Source organism: Hyperolius riggenbachi, chromosome 6, assembly GCF_040937935.1.
Source record: "Hyperolius riggenbachi isolate aHypRig1 chromosome 6, aHypRig1.pri, whole genome shotgun sequence".
NCBI lineage: Eukaryota > Metazoa > Chordata > Amphibia > Anura > Hyperoliidae > Hyperolius > Hyperolius riggenbachi.
Genome location: NC_090651.1, coordinates 162848104 through 162869098, shown reverse-complemented (window position 1 = coordinate 162869098; position 20995 = coordinate 162848104). Strand labels below are relative to the sequence as shown.

Below are 20995 nucleotides of genomic sequence, written 5' to 3'. Positions count from 1 at the left end.
GCTCCCGAGACTGATTGCAGCAAACTTATCTCAGGAACTAGCGGGGCTTGGGGGCTGCAATTCAACACAGAGCTAGATCTGGGGGTCCCCTCCCTCCCCTGAAAATTTCGGGAGTGTACGTGGTGCGGAAGCGGAGATATTGCAGGTAAATAATATCTAACTTCCCACTGAGCATGCGCGATACTCAGTGAGGAAGGCTGCTTCCGGGCTGCAATATCTGACATTACACCGGCGCGTGACCAACGAGACCTGAGGAATTACGCAACTCTATCATGCACACTTGCATATTTTATACAGACCATATTTTTTGCCCAAAATTTTCTTAAAAACGAGTGACACTGCGACACTTTATTTTTTCTGCCTTTTCATAGTGATCGCCCCCCACAAATTTACCGCCCCCCTTAGAACCCAAATCGCCCACCTGGGGGCGATCGCCCCCAGGTTGGGAACCACTGCTCTAGAGAATACCTGCTTTTCTGGCACTGCTGCTAGGAGCATGCCCTGATCAGTCCTGTGCCCCAAACACCACTTTACTAACTACTACTAAGCATGGCCTAGCATCCTGCACATATTCTGCTACAGAATCAAGAATGAATTATATATATATATATATATATATATATATATATACACACAGGATCTTCTCAAAAAATTTGCATATTGTGATAAAGTTCATTATTTTCTGTAATGTACTGATAAACATTAGACTTTCATATATTTTAGATTCAAATACACACAACTGAAGTAGTTCAAGCCTTTTATTGTTTTAATATTGATGATTTTGGCATACAGCTCATGAAAACCCAAATTTCCTATCTCAAAAAATTATTTCATCCGACCAATAAAAGAAAAGTGTTTTTAAAACAAAAAAAGTCAACCTTCAAATAATTATGTTCAGTTATGCACTCAATACTTGGTCGGGAATCCTTTTGCAGAAATGACTGCTTCAATGCGACGTGGCATGGAGGCAATCAGCCTGTGGCACTGCTCAGGTGCTATGGAGGCCCAGGATGCTTCAATAGCGGCCTTAAGCTCATCCAGAGTGTTGTGTCTTGCGTCTCTTAACTTTCACTTCACAATATCCCACAGATTCTCCAGGAGAGTTGGCAGGCCAATTGAGCACAGTAATACCATGGTCAGTAAATCATTTACCAGTGGTTTTGGCACTGTGAGCAGGTGCCAGGTCGTGCTGAAAAATGAAATCTTCATCTCCATAAAGCTTTTCAGCAGATGGAAGCATGAAACCCACTTTGAACCAGAAAGATCGGCAGAAGCGCCTGACCTGGGCTACAGAGAAGAAGCACTGGACTGTTGCTCAGTGGTCCAAAGTACTTTTTCCGGATGAAAGCAACTTTTACATGTCATTCGGAAAGCAAGGTGCCAGAGTCTGGAGGAAGACTGGGGAGAGGGAAATGCCAAAATGCCTGAAGTCCAGTGTCAAGTACCCACAGTTAGTGATGGTCTGGGGTGCCATGTCAGCTACTGGTGTTGGTCCACTGTGTTTTATCAAGGGCAGGGTGAATGCAGCTAGCTATCAGGAGATTTTGGAGCACTTCATGCTTCCATCTGCTGAAAAGCTTTATGGAGATGAAGATTTCATTTTTCAGCACGACCTGGCACCTGCTCACAGTGCCAAAACCACTGGTAAATGGTTTACTGACCATGGTATTACTGTGCTCAGTTGGCCTGCCAACTCTCCTGGCCTGAACCCCATAGAGAATCTGTGGGATATTGTGAAGAGAAAGTTGAGAGACGCAAGACCCAACACTCTGGATGAGCTTAAGGCCGCTATCGAAGCATCCTGGGCCTCCATAACACCTGAGCAGTGCCACAGGCTGATTGCCTCCATGCCACGCCGCATTGAAGCAATCCTTTCTGCAAAAGGATTCCCCACCAAGTATTGAGTGCATAACTGAACATAATTATTTGAAGGTTGACTTTTCTTGTTTTAAAAACACTTTTCTTTTATTGGTCGGATGAAATATGCTAATTTTTTGAGATAGGAAATTTGGGTTTTCATGAGCTGTATGCCAAAACCATCAATATTAAAACAATAAAAGGCTTGAACTACTTCAGTTGTGTGTATTTGAATCTAAAATATATGAAAGTCTAATGTTTATGAGTACATTACAGAAAATAATTAACTTTATCACAATATGCTAATTTTTGAGAAGATCCAGTATATATATATATATATATATATATATATATATATATATATATACACACACGTACGTACGCACGCACACACATCGACAGCTCACCTTGATGAGGTCCATTGAGTATGATATCTTCAAACAGTACTTCACAACGATCTGATACTGTGTTAAGGATATCCCTTTTTATAACCTACAAAAAAAGTAAGGACTAAAATTCCTGTTCTTAAAAACAATGTATTAAGTTGTGCATGTTACACTGGAACGGATTTAAGAAGGTTCTCATAAGCTGGAATACACTGGAGGTAACTGGTGACATAATTCTGGAATTTGGCCTAAATTCATTAAAAACTGTCTGCTACTGGGTATCTGAAGATTGCAGCACTGGTCTAAGTTGAAATCATTATTTGTGCTGTGGAGCAAAATCACACTTCTCTAGTACAGTTAGATATTAAGATATTAATATTCTCACATTGGGTCTGCTCTGATGCAATTCACTTTTTTTCGCCTAAGTTTCTCCTAGGAGATAATTTTTCATCTTTTATTTAAAATAACTTCTCAGTACTCTGCAATTGGAAAAGTACCAGAAAGTAGGTGATTATTTTCTTGATAGTTAGAGACTTAAATGGCATTTTATTGATCGGAAAAGAATGGAAATGGGACAGCTTTCTTCCTGGTGCAGCAGTAACAACTTGGAACGTAATGCTCTTAAAACCATGGAGATAATAAAATATAATAATCATATAATTTAGAACTCCACCCCAGCACCTCCTGTGCCCGTTAACCTGCTGGGCGGTCTGGACGAGCTCGTCCAGTACCGCCGGAGCCTGCCGCTCAGGCCCTGCTGGGCCGATTTGGCTCAAATAAAGAGCAGCACACGCAGCCGGCACTTTGCCAGCCGCGTGTGCTGCCTGATCGCCGCCGCTCTGCGGCGATTCGCCGCGAGCAGCGGCGAAAGAGGGTCCCCCCAGCCGCCTGAGCCCAGCGTAGCCGGAACAAAAAGTTCCGGCCAGCGCTAAGGGCTGGATCGGAGGCGGCTGACGTCAGGACGTCGGCTGACGACGATGACGTCACTCCGCTCGTCGCTATGGCGACGATGTAAGCAAAACAAGGAAGGCTGCTCATTGCGGCCTTCCTTGTTTATTCTGGGCGCCGGAGGCGATCGGAAGAACGCCTCCGGAGCGCCCTCTAGTGGGCTTTCATGCAGCCAACTTTCAGTTGGCTGCATGAAATAGTTTTTTTTTATTAAAAAAAACCCTCCCGCAGCCTGCCTGGCGATCTTAATAGAACGCCAGGCAGGTTAAGCAACAGCCAAGTCAAATTCCTTGTAAATGTAAACTTATTTCGCCAAATAAAATTGATTCTGAATCTGAATTGGATCGGGTCCATTATGTTTAACATAGGAGATAAGGTTTCGAAATGTTCCCTTTTCTTTATATATGGATTAAATATATATTTGCAAAGTCAGTATTTAGAAGTGTATTTATTTATTTCTGCCTTTCAAAGTCACTATTATTGCTCATTTATAATTCTGGCAGGTTTTGGACAGGGATTCCATGGACCACATGAAACACTTTATATGAGTCACTGTACTTAAACATTGTTCACAGTTTAGCGGTTGCTAAATACTTAGTCATTGTGGAAAGACAGCATGATTGCTGCAAGTGTTTCCTCTCATGAACTATGAATATTAAAGCAACTTTTAATAAAGAGCATGCGGCATGCCTCATCAAAAATGTGTTCAAACCTCGGTGGTTTGCAACAGTGACGGTGGATTCTGCTTGTCTGAAGAGTGGCCTGCCTTTTCCTTGACCTGTACTAGGAGGATGCAGCTAATAAAAGTGAATAGGAAGTTGTATTGCTCTTCAGTGAGGTGGAAGCTGCTGTCTCCGGAACAGACAGCACCGAGTTTGCTGAAACTTTCCCTGCAATAATTTTCTTTTGTACAAAACAGTCAATGAAGCAGGTAAGACATGTCATTAATATTCATACTTGATAAAAGAGATTCCTAGAGAGAAATGTTCCTGACAGGACTAAGTTGAGCTCTAGGGTGACTCTCTTCCTACCTTGCAGTAAGGCAGTACACGGCAGCCTAAACATAGCCGGCCCTTGAAAGCCGGCGCCCTGAGCGACCGCTCCAGTCGCTCAGGGCGTCGGCTTCCAAGGGGGCGCCTATAGCTGGTTGCCTATACTGAGGGCACCTACACCTGATTTCCTATACTAGGGGCACCTACAGTTGGCTACCTTTACTGAGGGCACCAGCACCTGGCTACCTATGCTGGAGGCACCTACGCCTGGCTACCTATGGGGGGGATGGAGACCTTCAACTGACTTCCTATACTCGGGGCACCTATGCTTGGCAACCTATATTGAGGGAACCTACACATGAGATCCTATACTGGGGGCTCCTATGCCTGGCTACCGACCTTTACTGAGTCTGAGGGCATTAGGGGGCGCACTGCGGCCATAACGCGTAGTGCAAATTGTCGGTGCTGTGCTATCATTCTAAATGGGGGGGGGGGGGGGGGCTAACTGTCCCACTGATTGTTTTTATTAATATTCCTGAAATCAGTTTTAAGTGTATTCAGGATAATGCACTCTTTCCATCCATTCATGGTTATTAATAGTATTTTTTCTGTTATACATATGTGACGGAGAGCTGAGCATTTGTGTCACAACAGCAAAAAGGTTGGGAACCACTGTCCCAGGAGATATCTCAGGAGAAAAGGTGAATTGCATATGGGTCTGTGTGTGTGTGCGCACATGCGGGAAGAGGATGAAGGGGGGTTGGGGCACAAAAATCAGGTTTCACTCAGGGCGCTGTGAGACCTAGGGCCGGCCCTGAGCCTAAATACCACAGCAGAACCTGGCTCTTGTCACTAATAGTGTTCAACTGAGCACTACTTATTTGGATAAGAATTTGACTATAGTCTTAATTACTAATGCATTCTCTACCTGACAGCTGCCTAGCCTGGGTACTGGTGCCCAAAAGTATCAGAATCAGAATCTTTATTATCGCCAAGCACGACTGGGTCGTGCCCGGAATTGGTCTTGGCACATACAGGGTACTGATACAGGATATAGATACAGATACAGGACAAGTCAAGCAGTCAGAAAGGAACGGAATATTATACCAGATGCAGAGAAAGACAATGTAGCATAAGTTACAACACAAAAAAACACCCAAAAAAGTCAGCTTGAGCTAGGGCGCCGTCTATCCACATGCAGAGTGCCTCAGTGCAGACATGGTGTTGTGGTGTGGGGATGGGCAGTTACGTGAAGAGCGTTCAGAAGGTTGACAGCCGAGGGAAAGAAACTGTTTTTATGCCTTGGACCGGAACCGGAGCCTCCGGCTCGAGGGGAGCTGACTAAAGAAGCGATGGCCTGGGTGTGAGGGATCGTTGGTGATCTTTAATGCTCTGGAGTACAGCCTGGAGTGGTAAAGGAGGTCCAGTGAGGGAAGGGATCTCCCGATGATCCTCTCCACTGATCTGATGACCCTCTGCAGTTTGAGTATGTCGCTGGCAGAGGAGCTGGCGTACCAAACCAGGATGGAAGAGCATAGGACAGATTCGATTGTAGCGGAGTAGAAGTTTGTCAGAAATTTTTGGGCCATATCAAACTTTTTTAGTTGGCGGAGAAAGAAAAGTCTCTGTTGGGCTTTCCTCTGTGTGGAGGCAGTGTTGGCCTTCCACCTCAGGTCATTGGAGATGGTTGTGCCCAGAAGACGGACGCTGGGGACTCTTTCCACCTCCTTGCCATCGATGCAGATTGAGGGCAGGGTGGAGGCGCATCTCCTGAAATCAACAATCATCTCCACAGTTTTCGCTGTGTTTAGGACCAATTTGTTCTCTCTGCACCAGTGACAGACACCTTCGACCTGGTGGTGGTACTCCTTCTCATCGTTATTGGTGATGAGACCGACAATGGTCGTGTCGTCAACGAATTTGATTACTTTTACAGAGTCTGACGTGGATTTGCAGTTGTTCGTATACAGAGAGAACAGAAATGGCGACAGAACGCAGCCTTGTGGGGCTCCTGTGTTGGTGATCCTAGGTTGTGAGGAGATAGTGCCCAATCTAACAACCTGAGACCTGTTGGAGAAGAAGTCCATGATCCACAGGCGTAGGGTGGGGTGGACTCCTATCGCGGCAAGATTGTCTTGCAGTATTTTGGGGCTGATGGTATTGAATGCTGAGCTGAAGTCCAGTAGGAGGATCCTGGCGTAGGAGTCTGGTCTGTCCAGGTGATCATAGACGAGCTCCAAGCAGATGTTAATGGCATTGTCAGTGGACCTGTTCGCTCTGTATGCGAACTGGTGTGGGTCTAGCAGTCCCTCTGTGGAGTGCTTAAGGAGGGGGAGCACCATGCTTTCAAAAGCTTTCATGATCACGGATGTAAGTGCCACGGGCCTGAAGTTGTTGAGGTTGAGGATTCCCTGCTTTTTGGGGACAGGGATAATGGCAGACATCTTGAAGCATGCTGGTACTTTGCCTCCCTGGAGGGACCTCGTGAAGATGGAAGAGAGGGTGGGAGCAAGCTGACGAGCGCAAGTTTTCAGGCAGGTTGGTGACACTCCGTCAGGACCAGAGGCTTTCCTAGCATTTAGTCTTAGCAAGTGTTTCAGCACATCCGCCTCTCTCACTGACGGTGGGAGCGAGTTTGGGCCCAGGGCGTCAATGTCAGAGGATTGTGCAGGCGGCTGTGGGAGTCCTGCAGGTGTTGGCTGGTTCTCAAATCTGCAGTAGAAGTCGCTGAGACTCTCTGCAAGCTCATTGCTGGGTGTAGCATGCTGAGGGGGAGGCTTGTAGTTGGTGGCAGCCTTAAGCCCTTTCCATACAGCTCGTGAGTCGTTCGAGGAGAGGTTCTGTTCCAGCTTTTCCGCGTAGTACTTCTTTGCAGACCTCAGTTCCCTGTTTAGGTCGTTTCTTGCCCTCTTGTAGTCCTCCTGGTGGCCGGACTTGTGTGTAGCTTCTTTGCTGCGTCGCAATTGTCGTAGTCTTTTTGAGAACCACGGGTTATCGTTTGGATATAGTTTGAAGGATAGTATGAAGTATGGAGAAGGGTGCACTCGTTTACCAGGGCATAAATTAACTGTTGCTTTTGCAGGAGTCACTGTGATAACTCTGAACATGCTGTTATGTGCAGCAAACTTTCAATTACTTTCTCAGCACCTGATTGGATGTTTAAAATCTTTGTTGATTTTAAACATCCAATCAGGTGCTGAGAAAGTAATTGAAAGTTTGCTGCACATAACAGCATGTTCAGAGTTCCAAGCAGTTTCATTGCATATTGCTTCAGTAAACCAGATACGATCAGATCATCTAACAGAAAACCTGCCAAATCAGGTCTGCAGTGTGTGGCCAGCTTAACTGCTCAAACATACTACACAGCATGTAAGAGCTGGTCCTGAACCGTACTGTGTGGATTAAAAGGCAAGTGAACTTTTACGGCTATATGCCTGTGCAATGAATTGATTTAATATGCCAGGAAAAGGAACCTATGAGGACTTGGAAACAAAGGATCATATGAAAGAGACATCAAACCCAAGTGTACATTGATATGGGATTACGGCCCAATCATTTTCCAGTTGGGTAGCACATATGACCATGGGCACTAGCCATGACGTAGCTAAGGAGCTATGGGCCCCGGTGCAAGTTTTACATGGGGCCCCCCAAGCACTCCATACATAACAATTAATGCGGCACACCAACACCTGCCAAGGACAACCACAGTGTCAGAGGTGCAAGAAGGGGATGGGGAACAGTGAGTTAAGGAATACTACTATTCAAGGCATCTATAGAAGCGATTATTACCAGCACAGGACCAATAGAGAGCTAATATTGTGATAGAGGGTGGACCCTTCGGGGCTCCTCTGGCCCAAGGGCCCCGATGCGGTAGCTACCTCTGCACCCCCTATTGCTATGCCACTGTGCACGAGCCAGAACATCCCAGTGAGTGAACTGAGAAAACTTTTCTAATAAGCAGGACAGAGGGGGTGGGTCAAGTTAACGTATCTATTAAGTCCACATTACAGGACTAGTTCAGACACATTCTTTATACTTCAATTTCTCAGAACTGCATAAAAAATGTCGGTACTTATCCGTTAGCGGGGCGCATCCTCTAGGTGGCGACAAAACTCCACCAGAGTTGCATCTTTCCCTACTATCCATGTCGGCATGGAGGGGGAATAGTAATTAGCGCCACCTGCCGGATGTGCCCGGCTAACGGATAAGTACCAAAATGTCAATATAAAAATAAAGAATCTTTTAAAAAATGTAAATTTAAAGTACGGTAATACTGCAAAAGGCGTTATTTCTGCCATATGAAAATTCACAAAGTTCAAAATACAAGCTACCTATCAGTGGTGGCATTCTCTGCAAAAAGCAACAAACAGGAGGGAGACCTAGTGCCTGCTGACACCTTGTGGCCAAAACTTTGCATTTATAAAAAACAAAAGATTTCACTTTTTTTTTATACTGTAATTGCTTTTCTATAAAATGCAGTTACAAAAATGTGCATCGACAAGGCTTAAAAGCAATTCTGTAGAGAAGCATACAACAGGATGATGATGAGAAGGCTGTATACTTTACAACCTTTTTAACTCTATTGTTCCTCTATTTCATACATTTCCAAAGGAGGGTGCAACATGTGCTCATTCCTGTCCATACAGCAGAACATACTGCTAGGCCGTGAATCGAGCAGACTGTCTGTGCCAAAACTGCTACCCCAAATTTGGCTTCAGGAACCCAAAACCAAAGTGTTAAATGTGTAAGTAGCTAATTAACAAAACCTGGGAAAGTAGGAAGTATGAAGGTGAACATCTTTTAGCTTACCTGAAGAGCTTCTCTCACTTTTGGCTTATTGTTGCAAATATACCCTCTGCACTTTACAATTCCTTGAATGTTTAGAGAAGATTTGGAAACCTGAACTCGTGCTGTGGAACGGTTACAAATGTCCTGGAGGTCATGAAACAACAAGAAGGGTAACATCAATATATAATTATTAATATACATTTATGTAGCATTGACTCATTTTCTGCAGCATGTCACAGAGAGCATCAAGCAGCTCGCATTGCTTAGCGTTACTCAGCAGACCTGGCAATTAAATAGACACTATAACACTATATAGCCTTTATTCCTTTCAGACTTACAGTGATTAGGGTCCTTATGCAATTCACTTTTTCACCTGAGTTTTCTCCTAAGGGCTCTTTCACATTAGGGCAGATTTTCTGCGTTTCAACGCAAAGGGTAAAGTTTGCGTTACCCAAGGTGAAATGAAAGTCCATAGACTTTCATTTTAGCTTTCACATGTAACGCAGCCTTTTTGTGCGTTGCGTTACACTGCACCCAGGCGCAGTTTTTCGGCCGACGCTAGCTTTATGCGTTACAATGTTAGTCAATGTAAAACGCACACTATGCGCGTTTTTAATCCGTTAACGCAGGCAATCAGTCCCAGAATGCAACAGAGGAACAATGTAGAAAGTTGAAAACTAAAAGAAAAAAAAATTACCTGCGTTTTTCTATGTGCAGTAACGCATTGAAAACGGATTAAAAACGCACACTCACTGCAGTGCAACGCATATCAAAACGCAGTAAAAGGCATACAACAAAACGTATGCTTTGAGCGTTCTCCAACGCAAGCTCTGATGTGAAAGAGCCCTAAGTGATATTTTTAAACTTGCCAATAAAATGCCTTTCAAAGAGACAGGCACAGAGGTAAGGGAACTAGAGGGAAAAAAATGTATCCTACTGGCGGCGAGGACAAAAAAAGGAATGGTGTATATGGGAGGGGCTCTTTCTTTTATTCTAATGAGTGTCCTATCTTGCAGTTGGAGGCGGGGAACTGCCCAACCGTGTGTTGTCATGGAGAGACCAGGAAAATGCCTTTTAAAGAGACACTGAAGCAAAAAAAAAAAAGATGATATAATGATTTGTATGTGTTGTACAACTAAGAAACATTAGGAGCAGAGACACAAGTCTAATGTTGTTTCCAGTACAGGAAGAGCTAAGAAACTCCAGTTGTTATCTATGCAAAAGAGCCATTGAGCTCCACGACTTTCAAAGTTGCACAGAGCTCTGTGTTCTGAAGCTTATTATCTCAACTGTCAGTGATTGTATCTTCTTTTTCTTTGCTGAGAAGGGGTTCAAATGTTCACTGCTGCTCTCATGGCCGGATTTCTGGCAAGGCCACATAGGCCATGGCCTAGGGCACCAGATAAACAAGGGGCGGCCTGCAGACAGTGGGCATTATTTGCAGGGCATTATTTGTAAGTGTCCAAACAAATGAAAGTGATCAGGATAACTACACTTTTAGTACCAGCTGGCATTTGCCTGTGCTGTGCTACAGGCAGCTGCAGTCCGTTAACCAAACGTTTGTGAACAGTGTGTGACTAGCAAAAAGCCAGACCTTGTCCAATGATTAGCAGCTGCAGGCAGTTACAGAAGGCCGGGTCCCACGCACTTGGTGAGGGGGATGAAAGGACCAGGGGCAGCACCAGCAAATAGTACAGAATACAGAAAGCAGCCTCTTACAGTACCCATTTCTTAATTATTGATGGCCAGCGCTGTTACCCTGGAGACAGCAGTGGGTACAGGACTCACTTTTACGTGTTGCTGACCCCACCCAATGTCCAATTGTGAGCCACTTTTGACTATGTGTGTGTGGTGGATGGCTCCCACCACGCCCATCACCTGTAGATCGCTTGATTGACCAGTTCCCCCATGTGACGTGATTGATTCACTTCACGTTGCCATGCAGACCTCGGCATTAGCCGCAATAGTGGACACCATTGGCCCAACGTTTTTTGGGTGTGAGTGGAGAGAGGTGGTAGGATACGGTTTCGGTTGGGGCGGCTGGTAATAGTCGGCCTTGGGCGGTAAGAAGTACAAATCCGGCCCTGGCTGCTCTGCAAAATCATTTAGAATGCTGAGTAATGTGTAAACTGAAAATATTCGAGAATGATGCAATGTTATAAAAAAAACAACTATATAACTGAAGATAAAAATATGAGAATATTTTCTTTGCTACTAATATTCTAGTAATACACATACAATTCATTATATCATAATTTTTTTTATCTTCGGTGTCTCTGTAAGCTACTAGAAAGCAAGAAAATACTCAAAATGATTTTGATAGTACCTTTTCACCTCCTTTTTGATACTTTTTTTAGTTGAAAAGTGCTGGAAAGTTATGTTAAATCAAAAATGAAAAATTATCTCCTAGGAGATAACTCAGGTAAAAAAGTGAATTGGGCACTCCCCACAGATGGCCAGGAGCATTAGTGAGCCTTGCCCAAAGATGCCTTTCTGTTCTACATACTGGCTTGAGCCAGGATTTTAAACCCAGTCAAAGGGTTGAATCCTAAATCAAAGGCAACATCCTTAGGCTCAGTTCCCACTTGTGTAGAAATCGTACCCGTTTGATGCATTTTCTACATTTCCAAGCAACTCAAGAGGCGGATCCTATTGTTAAAAATAAGGATTGCTTTCACAAAAAAAAATATCCATTTCACAAGCTGATGCATTTCCTATTACCACCCATGGTGCAAACGTATTCACTCTGGATGCGAACGTGATGAGAAAACGCAGTGGAGCAGACCCTGAACTGTCCATGCCATGCTCAATGAACCCGTTGCAAGTAGGAACTGAGCCGTAAGAAGTGCACTCTTCATCTGGTCTTAGACCAATAAACCAACCAGTATGTTTTTGTTGTGGTAGGAAACTGACCTGAAAGAAGCCGGTTGCTACCGTAACAAGAACACAAGTATAAATGGGAATTGGAACAGAAAAACAATTCTTATTTATGAAAACAAGACGTTTTGAATCAGGATGATACCATTTATTGACTAACTTAGAGATGGATAAACAGTGAGCTTTCGACTTATAAAAATCCTTCGTCGGACTGGTTCGTCGGAACCAGTCCGACGAAGGCTTTTTATAAGTCAACAGCTCACTGTTTATCCATCTCTAAGTTAGCCAATAAATGGTATCATCCTGATTCAAAACTTCTTGCTTTTACTCATGGCTAACACGGTACAACACTTTATTATTTATGAAAGTACATACATCCTTGGCAAATCAAACAAGAAGAGCGCTGGACATTTGTGCACTGCCATAGGCTGTCATGTGACTTACGGCTATATCGACGCTCAGAAGGTAATTTAGGCGCTGTCAAAAAATGGAGCTCAAATTACGAAAAATACAATGCCAATCAGCTGCCAGCAATAGCTGGCACCCAAATTTATCTTTCTCCTGAGTCAATGGCGGTCCGGAGGGGGAATAGTAATTAACACCGCTGGCAAATTTGCTAAGGCAGGGTGAGACTTTTTTGGCTTCATCGTGCACCCAAATTTCCCGTTGCCCTTTTTACATGTATTCATCCTTGATAATGTATGACACCAGAGTAATGTGGAGGCAATACAGGTTTGCCATGGCAAAGAAAGTGACAAACTTGACAAATTACACAGTCCAAGCTCATTTCCCACATGGAGGCACTTAAATAAGATACAGTTAACTGAAAAAGCTAAAAGGAAAGTATCCGTATTCCCAACAACAAAAGTAATTAACCCCTTGCACACCCACAAAAATGCAGTCAATTTAGGATACACATTTACAGGGAATTAGTTCAGTTAGACCAAGCATAGTTCTGTATAGCCACGTACCTCAACAAAAGAGGCCCTGTAACATTATGCATCAACCCATTTAAAGCCTGGGAGTATATATCATTAAGCCCCTCACAATGGGCAAGACTGCACCAAATTAATCACATGACCACACTAACATACACTCCACACTACACTACACATGTACACTAGCACAAAGCTGTGTTGAGGTTTATAAACGTGGGAATATTTCAACAGGACTAATGGTGAATACACACCATGCGTTTCCGCGTCGAATGTGTCCGTCAATGCGCGTCGATTCGATTATTTCCGAGCATTTCCGAACGTATTTCGATGATTTTTCGGTAGATTGCCATGTAAAGTATGGCAAATCGACCTAACGATCCATCGAAGCTTGAATCGGAGATGTCGGAAATAATCGAATCGATGCGTATTGACGGACGCATCGAACGCGGAAATGCATGGTGTGTATCCAGCATAAGAGACAGAGGCCCATATGCAATTCAGTTTTCTCCTAGGTGATATTTTACCACCTTGTCATAAAATGCCCTTTAAACCACCAGCAAGCAAGAAAATACACAAAACAATTTTGATAGGTACTTTTTCACCAACTTTTAGGTACTTTTTTAATTGCAAAATGCCTAAAAGTTATTTTAAAGAGAAGATAAAAATTATCTCCTAGGAGACATGGGCCATGATCTCCTTGCATATGCAGAAGCCCATATGCAATTAATTTTTTTCTCCTAAGTTTCTGTTCTATGAGATAATTTTTCACATTCTGTTTAAGATAACTTTTCAGAATTTTGCAAATAAAAAAGTACCAAAAAGTAGGTGAAAAAGTACTGTCAAAATAATTATTAGTATTTTCTTGCTTGCGAGTGATTTCAAAGGCATTTTATTGACAAGCTGTGAAAATATCACCTAGGACAAAAGTCAGGAGTAAAAGTGATGCATTTGCTCCTTTCACCCATGGCATGAAGTGATCAAAATGAAGTCTTTAAACTAAACATACAAATATGAGACTCAGTTCTCTGTTATATTTACCTTTAGTAAAACACATACAATTCATTATCTCATAAGCTTATTTTCACTTCAGGTTTGCTTTAAAGAGAACCCGAGGTGGCTTGTAAGAATCCCATTAGTACACAGAGGCTGGGTCTACATATAATCACCAGCCTCTGTTGCTATACTGTTTCCCCCCAGGCCCCCCTTGCGTTATGCTGTCCCCCATAAATCAAATGCCGTGCTAGTGACACGCAGTGTGTCGATAGCAGGCTGTTTACCTCTGCACTGTCACTCTCGCCACTCCCCCGCCTCCTCTATATCGCCGCTCCCCGCCTGCGTCCCTTCCCTCCAATCAGCGGGGTGGGAAGGGAACCAGGTGGGGAGCGGCGATATAGAGGAGGCGGGGGAGTGGCGAGAGTGACAGTGCAGAGGTAAACAGCCAACTATCGATGTCGCTAGCACAGCGTTTGATTTGTGGGGGACAGCAAAGCGCAGGGGGGGGGGGGGGATGGGGGAACAGTATAGCAACAGAGGCTGGGCAATATATGCAGACCCAGCCTCTGTGTGCTAATAGGATTCTTACAAGCCACCTCGGGTTGTCTTTAAATGTCCCCATGATCATAAAATATGATTTCATAAGACATGGCTAGTTCATTTATCTTACTTACAGAGGAGGTAAGAACAGTGACAGAAACGATCTGAGAGCTGGAATGTGCACTAGACTTGGATTTTTTCTGAAAAAATAAGTAATTTGCATGTATTATACATTATCAATTGTTTGGAAGTACCATAATATCTTCAACATGTTATCGTTATGCATTAACATTTGTTTGCTGACACATTTTCTGCAGTGCTGTAGATTTCATTGGCGAATGTTAAAAACTTTCCCTCAGATATATGATAGATCAGAGCCGGGACAAGGTCCTCCTGCACCCAAAGCTGAGACACAAAAGTGCGCCCCTCCAGCTCTCCCACCCCACCCCAGCCGTCACACACTGATTACTATTAGAGTAAGAGGTGCCCCTGGGCCCCCAACACCTTAATCTCTAGTTATCTGGCTTGCAGTCACTGCCATGTATTCCCTTTTCTTATTTCTCTCAGCATTAAACACAACAGAGGACTGATAGCAAGTAAGTTGTGCGCCCCCCCCCCCCCCCCTTACCCTGTGCCCTGAGGCTGGAACCTCTCTCTTGCCTCTGCCTCGGTCCTGTGGTAGATAAGAAGTATTCATATGGAAAAGCATGTGACGCCTACCAATATTTTCACGAAGGACATTTTTGGAGTTCCATGTAAAACATGGACTGAATAGTAAATGCCAATGCACTAGGAACTTTGAAATAATATTTGGAATAAATCCTTAGATAGATAGATATACAGTAAATATATATCCAAAATGAGCAGTTTTTTAGTTTTTTTCAACAGCAAATATGTGTCTGTTGGGTATAAAGGTGATTGGTGGCGCAAGCAGACAGTGGTGATTGTAAAACATGTTGGTAAAAAGATGTGGGTGATAGAGGTGGAAGTACAGGTAAGTAAAAAGTGAAGGAGAGGTGAGAAGGCATAGAATGCACATAGGTATGCAGACATCAACAACAAATGTGGATTCAGGTAATACCTTTAATGACTAACTGACTAACTGTTGCTTAGCTGAGCTACAGGCATGCATGAATGATAACTGGTTGAAACTGAATGCTGACAAAACTGAGGTCCTCTTTGTCCAAAGCCAGTGCTCGCCATCAAAACAGCTCTATCCTAAAGCAACACCAATCAGGATTGGGAATTCAGACATAAACAGCTCCAACCTTGTGTGCAGCCTTGACGTACTAATCAATGGGGATTTGAGTTTCAGAAACCAAATTTCCTCTGTAGTTAAATCTTCCTACTTTCACCTGAAGAACATTGCAAAGATTAAACTTCTGATTCCCCCAGAGGATCTTCCAACCCTAGTTCACGCCTTTATCACATCACGGCTATACTACTGCAATGCCCTTTATGCTGGCCTCCCCAAAAAGGACCTGCGTCGCCTGCAATTAGTGCAGAATGCTGCTGCCAGATTACTAACAAACCAGCCTCGCCACTTTCACATTACACCGATCCTTCGCTCACTGCACTGGCTACAAGTAGAATGGAGAATACTCTTCAAGATTGGACTGCTGACATTCAAATCCCTGCACAATCTGGGCCCTGGATACATGAAGGACTTGCTGAAGCTGCACCACACCTCTCACAACCTCAGATCAGCAAGTTCTATAAACGTGGTCACTCCCATAGTGCACCTCAAAAAATCTGGAGATAGAGCCTTCTGTCATGCTGCCCCTACTCTTTGAAACTCCCTGCCACACCCAGTAAAGACAGCACCATCCCTGGAGCTATTCAAATCCAGAGTGAAAAGCCACCTGTTTAGCCTGGCATTTCCGGACTTATAAAATTCTTCCTCTGTACCACGATGGTCTGAGCCATGCTTATGCGCTTTCAGTCCTATGGGAGAAAAGCGCTCTACAAATGTTATTTGTTGTTGTTGTTGTTAACTGTACATGTTTATTGCAAGCTTTCGAAATCCATATAGGTAAGACTAATAGAATGGATGAAAAACAGTAGATTTTGGAAAGCTTGGGGGCAGGACAGTTGAACACGGGGATTTCACAGTGTTGGGGTAAAATGATGATGGGGATGGGAAACAGAGGTGAGCATGGGGGTGGACACTGTGAGGTGGAAGGGTATATAACCCATGGTAGGACAGAGCACAGCGTGTAGGTGACGGCCAGAAGTGGTGGGATGTAGATTAGCAGATCAGATGGGGAGGGGGAGTTAGTAAGAAGGAAAAATGGGCAGAGACGGATGTGATAAGGCATGGCATAGATGGGGAGGCAGAAGCACCACAAATGCATAAGCTCTACAGTGGCAGTTATGACAGTGCTGAACACTGTGAGGGTTACGGGTGTTCAACATTTTGTGTGAGCGCTGGAGTAGGCTTCTGTCAGGCATATTTTATAGACAGCTTAAAGAGACACTGAAGCAAAAAAAAAAATTATGATATTATGATTTGTATGTGTAGTACAGCTAAGAAATAAAAACATTAAGATCAGATACATCAGTCTAATTGTTTCCAGTACAGGAAGAGTTGAGAAACTCCAGTTGTTATCTCTATGCAAACAAGCCATTAAGCTCTCCGACTAAGTTAGTCCTGTAGAGGGCTGTTATCTGACTTTTATTATCTCAACTGTAAGTGAACTGTTTACTTTTTCTCTGCTAGAGGAGAGGTCATTACTTCACAGACTGCTCTGAAAGAATCATTTTGAATGCTGAGTGTTGTGTAATCTGCACATATTATAGAATAATGCAATGTTAGAAAAAACACTATATACCTGAAAATAAAAGTATGAGAATATTTTCTTTGCTGCTAATCTTCTAGAAATTATTCATAGTACACAACCAATTCATTATATCATATATTTTTTTCGCTTCAGTGTCTCTTTAAAGCAATCCTGTGATATTTTCCTCAATAGTGGGAAGCCTTTGGATGGTTCCCCAGATCCTCTTTGAGCTCACCATTACTCTACAGGACCCTCTTCTTCTCCTGGTCGTTCTTCCAGGCTTGTGTTTGAGCGCATCCATACTGGACATGCGCTCCTTAAGTCTGCCCAAGCCTAGTTTAACTAAGCTCCTATGCGTAGAGGAAAAAGACAAGCACGAGTGACTTTGTTCTCCTGGGCATGCACGGACCTTACTGACGCATGACTCAACACTGGAAAGGTGGGCTGCCTAGAGGCTTCACACTTCAGAGGTAAGTTTCCGAGAATTTATGTTTTGTCCCCTTCAGTTACAATTTAAAGAGGCCTCTATTATGTGCGTCTTTTTTTTTTTTTTTGGAGGGGGGATTGGGTAAGGGGTATTAAAGGAGTTTTAGTTTTGGGTGGCGTGTTTGCGGTACTGGTTCTGAGGATCAATGGCCCCATTCCTTTTCTACTACCGCAAGCATTACGTTTTACTACATTTTTACTGTGATGACTGCAAAACTGCTGCCATTTACTGCGTCCTTTCAGATTGCCCCATATCTACTCTATGTTCACACATTGATGCAGATTACAAGTTCACATGGTGAGGCGATTATGTATGTGGGATGTGCTATTTTATGTAGGCTGGTCTAAGTGGTGCCAGTAATATTATGTCGTAGGAAGTGGACCTGTGGTGGCAGCCATGACACTGGACATCATTCTTGTAGTGTGAATTTGGGGAACTGTGCTAAGGCATAGAGGACAAAGGAACTTTCAAAACAGAAGCACGAGGGGGATAATACAAACCACTTAGGGCCATTTCACACATTGGGTCTGATCCCATCACATTTTCTCCTAAGCTTTCTCCTAGGAGATATTTTTTCACCTTCTGTTTAAGATAACTTTTCAGCTTTCTGCAATTGAAAAAGTACCAAAAAGTAGGTGAAAAAGTACTGTCAACATTATTATTTGTAGAGTAGAATATATGTATTTTGAGCATTTTCTTGCTTGATGGTGGCTTCAAAGAGAGCCCGAGGTGGGCTCATGAAATAAAAAAACAAAAACTAGGCTACCTGATCCAAGGGGCTGAGCGGATCAGGTAGCCTCCAAAACCGCCGCTCCCCGCCACTTCTGTGGGCCGCAATGGCCCACTTTCACTTTTGTGACCTCTGAGTCACGACGCTGGAATGAGATTCATTCTCTCATTCACAGCGTGTAGGGAGGCAGGGGCGCGGCCAGGGAGAGAGAGCTGCCCAATGATAGCTCTGGAAACCCTGCAGGAACATTTTAAAGAGGTAATCTCTCTCCTCCTTTATCTCCGAGATAGCGACAAATATTGTTGCTAATCTCGGGGCTATAGCGTAGTGGTGTGGGGACACAGAGCCTTGTCATGAGGCAGAGAACATGCCTCTGTGTTCCATCTGCCCCCAAAACACCTCAGGTTCTCTTTAAAGGTATTTAAATGATAAGATGTGAATATATCACCAAGGAGAAAACTTAGGAGATAAAGTGAATTGGATTGGATCCATAGTGCATCCAATCACGGTAACACTCCCCTGTCTCAGTGGCCATTAGTTTCTAGGAGGCTGACCACACTGACCAGAAGTGGTTACGACGACGCAGAGGCAATGCAGACTCTGCAGTGCACTACCAAGTGGTAAAAGAGGTACCACAAGGCAGGCATCTGCATTGGCACGGCAGCAATCTATCTGGATTGTTTCGGTGGCGGTGCGCATGTACCTATCAGACAAAAAAACAGTGACGTACTTCCTGTTCAGTAGGGAGGACATCACTGTTCAGGGGTGGAGTTACGAAAAAAACACCCTGTTGATGCTGTCTGCCAAGGGGTATGGGAGATAGGACATGGTAAGGTGCTATTGTCCTGCCCTGGGCTCTCATGCCACAGAACAATTGCACTGCACTATATGTGAAACTAGCATTATACAACACAGAATATCAAAAATAAAAAAGATGGTATTATTGAGAAAATGAGCTGCTGCTGGTAAAGAAGAGAAAATGAGAGTGGAATTTTATTTTAGGTAGATTTGATGCCTAGCCCAAAGGTTAGCCCTAGCCCAAAGGTTGTATGAAATTGAGCTGGGAAATCTCATGTTCCCATAATGATCGAAACTTTCAGAATATATAGACCTACTCATTAATTGTGAAAGATATTCATGTAAAGTTGTTTCAGATTTGAAACAAAAGACAATGAACACACATAGAAATTGTTAATGCTAAAGCCTTACCTGCTCATCCATCAGTTCACCATCTATATCTTTCAGTTGTCCATTAAAGAGGATTGTGCTGGCTTCTACATCTTTTGTCCACTGTGCTAATGCATTCTGCAATATTAAAATATTTTAAAATACAGCTAAATACAGTCAAGCTTCTGTGTTACGTACCCTCAAAATTTTAAAAGCTATTGAAATGGTAATTGCGGTAAATGTTATAAAGAACGTTTGATTGAACTGATATTAAACATTGTGGAATCAGTTACTTTAGGCTGGGTACAAAAAGGGCTTGTTCACACATACATATTAGATTTTTTTTTTCTTAAAGCAGTCTGAAAGCCAGCATTTCTACTTTGCTCTAAAAGATTCCTCGCAGCTTGAAAGCTACTATCCCAGATTTTTTTTTTAGCAGAACATCACTGAAATGGTTAAACAAAGCACTTTGTCCTGTTATTTAGCTTCAAATCCTCATTCAAACTGTAGATAACAGTATCTTTGTTTACATTCCAATGTTGTTACAATGGGCTTGATTCACAAAGCGGTGCATACTGTTTAGCACGGGTGTGCTAAACAGTTAGCACGTGAAGTGCTTTTCGTGGACTTTTGCGTACGCAAAGTGCCGCGATTCGCGCGATCGCAGACTTAATTGCGCGCAAAAGTCCGCGATTGCGCGAATCGCGGCACTTTGCACACGCAAAAGTCCGCGAAAAGCACTTCACATGCTAACTGTTTCGCACACCCGTGCTAAACAGTTTGCACCACTTTGTGAATCAAGCCCAATGTGTGTAAACACAGTGTAACAGGGGAAAATGAGCTCTCCGTGAATCTCCCTGTGACACACACACACACACTTCAGAATAGCTCGTTAGAAGATGTTAATATATAATAAAAAGCAGTTTGAATAAAATGCAATGACAGCTTTTAGGGCAAGATAAACTACACTTTGGAAACTTGTCATTTGTAAACAGACAATATTACTTATGTTCAATAGCAAATATGATAACCATATGAGTAATAAAAAGCAGGAAAACAAATTTTTATTCAATGTTATGTCGGAGTTTCAGACCACTTTAAGGCCTCGTTCACATTACACGCATTGCCGTCCGTATTTCGGCAACGCGTGTGAGAGGCAGACACGCATGACATCAGAAGTGCATAGACTGCATTGTCTGATGTTCACACTGCATGCGTTGAGGACCAGTGGGGTCCGCAAACGCATGCTGCATGCATTTTTTGCCTAAACGCATGGCTGTCCCATTCACTACAGTGAATGGGAATCAGCCACGCAACGCATGCAAACGCAGATGGCGTGCGATCGCACGTGTTGCGTTACGATCGCACAGCCATCTCCGTTTGATAATGTGAACAAGGCCTAAGGCTGCGGAAAGGCCAATAACAGTAACATGAAGCAATATAGGAAAATTAATACTTACCTATCGGAAATTTTCCTTTCCTGGTGCAATTCCATGGCAGCATACTATGGGT

The 20995-nt window shown here is 43.4% G+C and overlaps 1 protein-coding gene across 5 annotated transcripts in view; it reads right to left on the bottom strand.

The window, feature by feature from the left end:
* Positions 1-20995, bottom strand: part of ODR4 (odr-4 GPCR localization factor homolog) — a 102060-nt gene that overhangs the window by 37065 nt on the left and 44000 nt on the right. For all 5 annotated transcript variants that reach the window (XM_068240158.1, XM_068240153.1, XM_068240155.1 and 2 more), the window contains exons 8-11: positions 19526-19621; positions 14454-14519; positions 8993-9115; positions 2265-2349 (exon numbers count right to left, since the gene is read on the bottom strand). In XM_068240158.1, the coding sequence (XP_068096259.1) occupies positions 2265-2349; positions 8993-9115; positions 14454-14519; positions 19526-19621 (370 nt within the window). The remainder of the gene's footprint in view (positions 1-2264; positions 2350-8992; positions 9116-14453; positions 14520-19525; positions 19622-20995) is intronic.